This window comes from Ursus maritimus, unplaced genomic scaffold (assembly GCF_017311325.1).
Source record: "Ursus maritimus isolate PB19 unplaced genomic scaffold, ASM1731132v1 scaffold_19, whole genome shotgun sequence".
Taxonomy (NCBI): Eukaryota; Metazoa; Chordata; class Mammalia; order Carnivora; family Ursidae; genus Ursus; species Ursus maritimus.
Genome location: NW_024424341.1, coordinates 14396374 through 14405585, shown reverse-complemented (window position 1 = coordinate 14405585; position 9212 = coordinate 14396374). Strand labels below are relative to the sequence as shown.

The window sequence follows — 9212 nt, the reverse complement described above, 5'->3', positions numbered from 1 at the left end:
TGCTGCAGGAGGCAGCCTTTCCTGACTAATACACTCTCCTTCTCCTCTGCGTGGACACTTGAAGTGGGAAGGTTGAGGTTGGGCTATTGAATCAGTGACTGACTGAATGAATGAATGAATATGCCGCCTAAAACTCGAGACGCGGGGACTGAATGAGTGATTTCATCAGATCCTCCTGACAAGAGGTTTGGCAGGAGCCAGGCCTGGTGGACAAATGCCTGGGTCCTCATGTCCTGGCTCCCCACTGCCTCACAGGCTGGCCTTGGGCAGGCCAGCTCACACGTCAGTAAAGTCGAGGGCTTCCCCATTGGAAGAGAGGGGCACCGTCGCCCCCTCTTACTGGGACAGCAAATGCCAAGGAACCAAGCAGACGCTGTTTTAGAGGATTTATTTTTTTAAGAAGGCCGGAGTGACACGGCAGGACAGGAGGGGAGGGGAAATCCCAGGATGCTTGGAGGCCCTATGCATGGGCAGTGGGCAGGTTAACATCCAGGGAGGAGTTTTATTCCCCATGTCTTGGACCTAAGCCCCACAGCCACCCCAGAAGATGGTATTCTCACTCAAGTGAGGCTCAGAGAAGTCCAATGGTCTCAGAATCCCAGAGCAATGAGCACCCTGTTGCACTGCCAGGCCCCTCAGAAAGAAACAAGCACGTATAAAGTTTATTTCTCTTGCCTGGTGAGTCTATGGTCCACAAGGAAGTGCAGATAAGCCCCAAATCCCTGCCACCCGAGAACAATCTTCACCCGAGGCTCCTTCATTCAGCTATGCCCCCCACACTCCCAGGGCCAGAAGATCTCCACCTTGTCCCCCTCCCACACAGTTCCCAAAATTCTTCCATTTGTCTACTTGGCCTCTTAAGCATTTGCCCACTTTTCTTATAGAAATATAGCCAGACCTTGTTAATACAAAGCCAAGGGAAGTCATTCACACCATAGTGAAAATTTGGTTACTGGTTATTTGGGAAAGGAGAAGGGAAAGTGGGGGACTCTGAAGAGGTTGAAGGTTGGAGGAGCAGTTAAGACCAGAGGGAAACAAGAAGAGTAAAGAGACCCAAAACATAAGTAAAATGGGGAAGAGAGGTGAATCTGGGCAAATTTGAGGCTTCACAATTGACTCAGCTGGCTGCTTTCTAAATGAACTTGGGTCTCTGTATTGATGTGTGAGGGTCTTTCAGGGGTGGGGGCTGGGAGAGGAACATTACTTTTATTGATACTGTAACCATTCATTGAGCCCTGATTCTGAGCCAGGCCCTGCACTCTGCGCTCTGTGTTAGAGGCCAGGAGACAAAGTAACTCAGGTGTGGGACCTTGGTCCAGCCAGTGGGGCTGGAGGACAAGCCCCCAAGTCCTGAGAATTCTGGCCAGGCTGTGATCAGGGCTGTTAAGAGGGGGCAGAGGGTCAGGGGACATCTGAAAAATAAAACTGGTTGCTTGGGCTGAGCAATGCCTTGGAGGGCTGGGAGGGTTGGACATGCACAGGTGATGGGGAGACATCCTGGGCATCAGGAGCAGCTGGAGAAAGACCTGGAAGTGGATTGTACGGCGTGAGTTTGGAGAACAGGGAGCTGGAGTCCAACATGCGTAAAGGGAAGTGAAGCAGGGCGGGAGACAGGAGTGCCAGGCTCCCAAGTTTCACCTCAGCCTGGGGCGATGGGGAGCCAGGGAGTAACTGAGCAGGACTGTGGCCTCTCTGGCTATGGCGGGGCAGAGGATGGACTGGAGGGATAAGAGGGGAGATGAGTGACAGTTTGGAGGCTCGTCTGAGGGTGACAGCTTCAGGGACAGAGATGAAAGATGGCGGAGAGATTCGTTGGCACAGGCTTGTGCTGGAGGGCAGCTGTAATGGCCGGGAGGTGTGGCTCTGTGAGCCTTCCTGGAGGAGCCAAGGCCATGGTCATCAGGGCAGGGCCCTCCCTCATTGGTCCAGTTTCTGGAGAATCTTCTTCACCCAGGGCATTCTGGGGTCAGCACAGATCTCCCGGTCCTTGACAGTTAGGAAGCTGGAAGGAGGAGGGAATAAGGGAGTATTAGCACGCAGCAAAGATGCCACATCCCTTCTCTGGAAGCTTAGCATTTATGAGTCACTTACTGTATGCAAAGATGCCCACCATACAGACTGGCTCAGCATTTATGGGGCACCTGCCCCGTGCAGGAGTACCTGCTATGTGTGGTTCAACATTTATCAGGCCCTTGCTGCATGTAAACACACTTCTGCAGGGGGAGTGGGGGAGAAGAAGCTAGGACTTCCTGGACTCTCAGTCCCTCAGCCCCAGGCTTGAGTGCCAGGTCAGGCCAGGGAATAAAATGCCCAGGAGTCTCATGACCATTGCTGACATCGCCTTGGGGGAGAGAATATTGGGTAGTAGCCAAGAGCGTGAAATTTGGAGTCAGCTCATCGGGGTTAAAATCCTTGCTCTGCCATTGCTGTTTCCCCACCTGTACAATGGGGATGGTAACCGTGGTCCAACCTCATAGGATTTGAATGAAGATTAGATGAGTTTCTATAGGCTGAAGGGCTCAGAGCAGTGCCGGCAGAGAGTATTGCTCTGTAACTGCGCCAGGAGCTGGCCTGAACTTTTAACAATGATTTTCTTAATAAATCCTATGAGACTCTGTTATTCTACCCATTTCCTAGGTGAGGAAAGTGAGGCCCAAAGGGGTAAAGCAGCTTGCCCGAGTGCCAGAGCTGGAAAGGTCTGATTCACTGTGCCCCTCTGGGGGCCCCAAGCACAGAGAAGAGAGGTAGGCACTGGTCCAAGATCACACAGCAATCGCGGGCTAAGTCTCCCACCCTTGTCCAAGGTGTGGTAAGTACGAGGCCAGGCCCTTGGGGCACCCTGCCTCAGCCACTGTTGGCAGAAATGGACTTAAAGCTGGCTGGAAGTCAGGGACATCCGTGCAGCCTGACTCCCTTCCTGCCTCTCAAGAGCCTGTCACAGGGGCCTGGAAGCTCCAGGCTCCCCTTACTCCCCTGACCTGCCCCCACGCCACAGACAACCAATGAACAGAAAAAACAAAGAAGGAAGCAATGTTGATCTTGGCCATGTGGGCAGCTTGCCCCGGCTGCTGTGTGACACTGGGCAAGACTGAGCCCTCTTTGAACCTCCATCTCCCCATTCGTCAAGACGCATTCTTTCTAGAGTCCCTTCTGGCTCAAAATCCGATAATCTCGTGTGCTGTCTTTTACTGAGCAACTATTAACCGCCAGGCACCGGGCATTTCCTACTACCGTGCCCTGTGCCGCCCGAGAGGTTCCATACCCTCTCCGTGCCCCTTGCCTCACCCGGCGAAAGGGGACCATAACAGTACCTACAACGTAGGGTTGTTTCAAGGATTAAGTGAGTTCAAATTTATGAAGTGTTTAAGCAGTGCCTAGCATTTAGCAAGCACTCTTTACAGATTTGATAAATAAAAATAAATGAAGGAGGGGGCCTGGCTGGCTCAGTGGGTGGAGCGTGCGACTCTTGATCTCGGGTTTGTGAGTTTGAGCCCCACGTTGGGTGTAGAGATTACTTAAAAGTCAAATCTTAAAAAAAAAAAAAAGCTAAATCTCTAAAAATAAATAAATAGATAGCTAGACAGATAAATAAATAAATGTGATCACTACTGTTATACTGATGGGGAAACTGAGGCTCAGCATTGAAGCGACACAAACCCACTTCGGCCCTCTTTGTTATTCACCCACAGACTGCTGTGAGCGATGCAAGAAAAGTATGGAGGAGGAAGATAAGAAGATGATGGAGCCCAAAGGGGGTCCTGAGGCCCCAGACTCCCCCCCCCCCCAAACTGAGCGGGTTGGCAGGCGGCAGTCTGGAGGGGCTGCCCAGGGACAAGCCGTGTCACCTGGCCAGTGGCAGGCGTGGGCCCGGGGTTCCAGGCCAAGGAAGAGGAAGCCAGACCTGAAGGGAAAGGGGCAAAGGAGGACAAAAGCCTCAGGAGAAATCCCTGAACAGGGACGGTTCCAGCAGCGCAGCCTCGGGCAAATCACTACTCCCTCTACCGCCCCCACCCACCCCGCACCTGTTCTTCCATCTGCAAAATGCAAAGGCTCGCAGTCCTCGTAGGAAGGCTACGCGGGTGACCCGAGTTCACACCGGAATGCTCAGAGTCGCTCCTGGCTGCCTGGCCGTGGGACACACTCTCTGGCAGCTCCGTACTCTCCGGGGAAGAATGGGCTGTCTCAAATAACTCCCAGGGCGCCGGGGAGGATTCCAGATGCCTCGATGGGCGCATGGCTGCTGACTCAGAGGCTTGGGCCCGCCGCCGGCACCCCGCTCCCCGCGCTCCAGCTCCCGCTGCCCACGTGCACCCCAGCGCGTCGCCCCGCACCGGTGCCCGGCTCATTCAGCTCCGCGGCCTGGGCCCGCGCCGCCCGGCCCCCAGGACGCGCCCCGTGGTCTTTGCTGAATGACCACAGGATTTCTCCAAGCACGGCCAAGCGCCTCCAAGGATGCAGGCCCGTTGCACCGCTCGGAGCCCCGGGTCTGCCCACTCCCACCTGCCCCCCAGGCCGTGCCTCCCAGCGCCGCACTCACACCACGCCGGGCCGCCGGCACGAGTCCGAGGTCCAGTAGAAAAACTTCAGCATGCGCAGGGGCAGAGGGTGACGGAAGTAGTCCCGGCAGCAGATGCTGTCCTCCACGTTGGCGCCGTAAGGACCTGTGGGGGGGCGCTCAGAAGAATCACAAGCTGGGCACAGACACCTCACCCTTGGCCCCAACCTCCCAGCCAGCACTTCTGTTCTCATGTGGAAGGTTGGTGTCTGGAGGACTCGGGGCCCTCAGAGTCCCCACCAGCAGGGTCTCTGAGGAGCACGAAGGGCCGGGTGGGTCAGCCAGGGAGGGAGGGACTCAGGGACTGAGAATCAGTGAAGCGCTAGGCTTCTAGGTGGGACCCGAGACTCTGCCCAGGAGGGAGCCCCAGCTAGCCAAGGTGAGGCCCATGGACCGGCACCGTCAACATGACCAGGAGCTTGTCCAAAACGCTGGGCGCCCAGCCCCAGCCCCGCTGAGTCAGACGTGTGTTTGGATGAGTCCCGAGGCCATCCCAGAAGTCGGCTGCAGCTCACACCTACTCGAACCTTCGTGGTGCACATGGGGCGGCTGAGGTCCAGAGAGGGGGAGGTCTTGCCCAGAGTCACACAGCATGACTCTGGAGAGTCAGGATAAGGGCTCAGGCAGAGTTCAGTCGTGCAGACCTGGGTTCGAGTCCGGCTCTGCCCCGAGGCACCAGGCCACCCTGGGCAAGTCACACCATATCACTGAGGCCCACTTGCCTCCTCCGACCAAAGGGGTGATAATAGTACCAAATCGATGGAGCCTTTAGTGCAAGAAAAGCTCCCAGGAACCCCCAAAACTGAGTAACTATTGTTCCTAGCTGCCTGTCTCCCAGTCCAGTGCTCATGCCCGACCCAACATGGGGCAGGAGGATGTACACTGTGACAGAGAAGAGAAGGTAGAGACCCCGTGTTGAGGGCAGGCCTGGGAGCAAACACAAGATGGTAGGAGAGCAGGACCAGCTTTCCAAGGGAATATCCCTTACCCCAGCTCCTGCCTTTTCCCACCCCAGATGGCCCCCTTTGGCGGCTCCTTCTCCACACCCCAAGGGTCCTATGCTTGAGCTCTCTGGAGTAGAGGACCCAGGCCATGCCCCCCCAGTCCCCCAACCCAGCTGAGACGGATCCTAGACTCTGAGCCTTTGAGACTACCCATTTCACAGATGTATAAACTGAGGCCCAGAGAAGCACCCTGACTAGCCCAGAGCCAGCAGCAAACGGGAGTCACCTGCTCTCAGTCCAGTGCTCTTCCTGCTTCATGAGGAAGACACCGCAGTGTCTGACCCTGGCCTTTGCAGGGAGTCCTCCCTCTCCCCAGCCTTACCTGCCTCAGTTGCTTGAAGTATCAGAGCAAGGAAGACAAGGGCAGCCAGGAGCGGAGTCTTCAGGCTGGCCATGCTGTTGTCCTTTGTGTCCCAGCTCAGGTGTCTGTAATCACCGGATGACAGGAAGGTCTGGTATTTAAACACTTGCTACACCCACAGGCCTCAGACGCTCTTAGTCACTGGTGGGCTCAGAATCTCTGACATTCACATTATGAAAGAAGAACTCCCGCTTCCTCCAAATAAAAGGAAATTCTCTGTGGCTGGGAACAGCTCAGAGGGGACCCCCACCCTGTCCTCCCCTCTGAGTCTCAAGAGACTTGCAAAATCCCCCATGAGCTGGGCTTCTTAGAGGCCTGTGCTCCCCAGGGTCGACTGACTGGATGGCCTTCACCATGTCACTGGATGTCTCTGGGAATCAGTTTGCCCGTCTGGAAATGGGGGAGATGGTTTCACAGCCCTCCCTGTTTACCTCAGTGGTTGTTCGTAAGGCAGTGAGGATGTGGACAGGGACTGACCAGTCCTAAACCCTCACCTAGTAGCCTCGATAATCTTCATCGCCGATCTCTCTTCAAAAGGAGAGTCCTGAGAACCCGTTGGGCTGGTTTCTGTGCCCCCCACCAGCATCTTCTACTGCTTCTCCCCAAATCCCAACTTGGGCCAATGCATGATCCCCTCAACAGTTGCAAAGAGCTTCCACACATTTCCCTCCTGCCTGTTCTTCCTTCCCAGCTGTCTCCAGTCTCTTCCTCATCCACCCCCTTCTCAATCTCTCACCATATTCTGCTGACTCTACTTTCTACATTTCTCTTGGATCTTTCCCCTCCCTTCCATCCCCATTGTCTCTGCCCAGTCCAGCCACCTCCACCCCAGGCTCCGACGCTGGCCCTCGGTCCCCTTGCTCCACGCCACAGCAGCCAGAGCGGCCCAGATTCAAAGCTGCACAGGCCTCTCTCCTGCTTCAGAGCCCTGCTGTGGCCCTTTGGCCTGGGGGCAGAGCCCAAGCTCCTAACTGTGGCCTTCAAGGCCTCCTTCCCAGACATGCTCCCTCCCACACTGGTCTCTCTCCTCTGAGGGGTCACGCCACATTCCTCACACTTCCTCAAAGAGCTCTGCAGCCCGTCCTTGGCCATCAATGCCCTTTCTACTTCTCTACCACATAAACTCTTACTCATGCATCAAGAGCCATTTGAAATGTCATCTTCTAGGTAAGCACACCCCCTCAGGACTTAAAAGTTCTGTGGGGTGACCTAGAACATGACCCTGAGCAGACTATGTCAGGTTTTCTCTTTCTCAGACCCCTTCCCAGAAGCCAAACTCCACGCTCCTGGAAGACAAGGGTCTGCTTATATCTGTCTTGGCATTCCCAGTGTCTACCAAGAGTGGGGTACACAGTGCGTGCTCAGAACACATCCAACAAAGGAGGAAACTGAGGCTCAGAGAATAAGGGGCTTGCCCAAGGTCACACAGCTGGTAAATGACTGTGCCAGCCTAGAAATTCAGGACTCAGCTCTCCATTTGCAGAGGGCCCCATCCATCCATTTATTCATTTGTTCAACAAATATTTATTGAGCCCTGTGGTAGACAAAATTATGGTCCCCCCAATGTGTCCACATCTTAATTCCTGAAATCTGTGAATATGTGACCTTACATGGTAACAAGGACTTTGCAGATGTGTTTAAGTTAACGATTGTAAAATAGGGAGGTTGTCTGGATTCTCCGGGTGGGCCCAATGTCCTCGCGGAGTCATTAGAAGAGCGGGTCAGACTCAGAGTAGGAGATGGAACAACAGAAGCAGAAGTCTGGGAGAGGCAGGACCACGAGCCCGGGAACGCACACAGCCTCTGGAAGCCTGAAGAGGCAAGGAAAACAGATTCTCCTCTGGAGCTTGCAGAAGGAGCACAGCCCTGTGGACGCCTCGATTTCAGTCCACTGAAACTGACTGAGGGCATCCGACTTCCTGAACTGTAAGACGGTCGGTTCGTGCTGCTCGAAGGCGCGATGCTTGTGGTCATTTGTGACAGCAGCAAGAGGGAACTAATAGGAGCCCCCGTCATGTGCCAGGGATGGTGCCAGGATCTGGGACCTGACAGTGGACACGTCCCTGCCAGCGTAGATTTTACCCTGGGGGCTGACGATAAACAGGCAAATACAAAACAGGGTAATATCGGGCTATCGTGAGTGCCATGAAGAAAATCAAACAGAGGAAAAGAGACAGTGATGAGAGGGAAGCAGTTTGGGGTGGCCAGTAAAGGCCACTACGAGGAGGTGACATTCCAGCTGAAATGTACAAGATACCAAGGAGCTTGCCAGGGAGGACAGGGCAAGTGCACAGGCCCTCACAGGGCAAGGGATGCCTGGGGGGCTCCGTCGGTTGAGCGCCAGACTCTTGATTTCAGCTCAGGTCATGATTGGGATCGAGTCCCACCTCAGGCTCAGCGCTCAGCACAGCCTGCTTGAGGATTCTCTCTCTCCCTCCCTCTCCCTCTGCCCCTCTGCCCGCTCATAGGCTCATGTTCTCTCTCTCTCAAATAAATAAATCTTAAAAAAAAAAAAAAAAAAAAAAGGCCCTGACAGGGCAGATGGCTGAGGCTGAGCCCGCTGGGGCAGAGCCAGTGGGGGGCAGGGGGCGGCCAGGTGGCTCCAGTGAGCCTCCTGATGGACAGGCATCAGCAGCACACAGCATCACCTGGAAGCCCTCGTGTTGAAGGGTGTTACCCAAAGCCAGTCACGGAAGGACAGGTACCGTGTGATTCCACTTCCGCGAGGGCCCTAGCCGTCAAATCCATAGGGACAGACAGCGGCTGGAGGGACGCGAGAATGGTTAGTGCTTAATGAGCCCGGAGTTCCAGTCTGGGAAGATGGGAAAGTTCTGGAGACGGATGTGGTGATAGGTGCAGAACAGCACAAATGTATTTAATGTCATTGAACTGGACTCTCAAAAATGGTTAAAATGGTACATTTTATGTTATATGTATATATGTTTTATCAGTTAAAAAAAAAAAAAGAATGGCTCGGGGCACCTGGGTGGTTCAGTCGGTGAAGTGTCTGCCTTCAGCTCAGGTCCTGATCTCAAGGTCCTGGGATCGAGCCCCATGTCAGGCTCCCTGCTCAGTGGGGAGTCTGCTTCTCCCCCCTCCCTCTGCCCCTCCCACCCTCGCTCATGCTCTCCCTCTCTTTCTCTCTCTCAAATAAATAAAGTCTTAGAGAAAAAAAAAGAATGGCACAGTTGGGGGAGCGGGATCTCGGGGTTGTGAGTTCGAGCCCCACATTGGGTATAGAGATCACATACATACATACATAAATCTTTAAAAAAAAAAAAAAAGAAAGAAA

The 9212-nt window shown here is 54.4% G+C and overlaps 1 protein-coding gene across 2 annotated transcripts; it reads right to left on the bottom strand.

The window, feature by feature from the left end:
* Positions 1 to 387: 387 nt before the first annotated feature.
* Positions 388 to 6163, bottom strand: CCL22 (C-C motif chemokine ligand 22). 2 transcript variants are annotated; one of them, XM_008702601.2, is made up of 3 exons: positions 5882 to 6163; positions 4538 to 4661; positions 388 to 2002 (listed from the first exon to the last, which is right to left on the bottom strand). In XM_008702601.2, exons 1-3 carry the CDS (start codon positions 5952 to 5954, stop codon positions 1918 to 1920), a joined length of 282 nt encoding a protein of 93 aa, XP_008700823.1. In that variant the 5' UTR covers positions 5955 to 6163; the 3' UTR covers positions 388 to 1917. The 2 variants fall into 2 exon arrangements, with proteins under 2 accessions (XP_008700823.1, XP_008700822.1); XM_008702600.2 differs by lacking the exon at positions 5882 to 6163 and having other exon boundaries at positions 4538 to 4918.
* Positions 6164 to 9212: the final 3049 nt, after the last annotated feature.

Coding starts and splice junctions, on each gene's coding strand:
- CCL22 (XM_008702600.2), bottom strand. CDS start 4,749: ATGAGAACAGAAGTGCTGGCTGGGAGGTTGGGGCCAAGGGTGAGGTGT. Junction 2,003..4,537: donor TGCCGGCGGCCCGGCGTGGT/GTGAGTGCGGCG, acceptor TCCTCCTTCCAG/CTTCCTAACTGTCAAGGACC.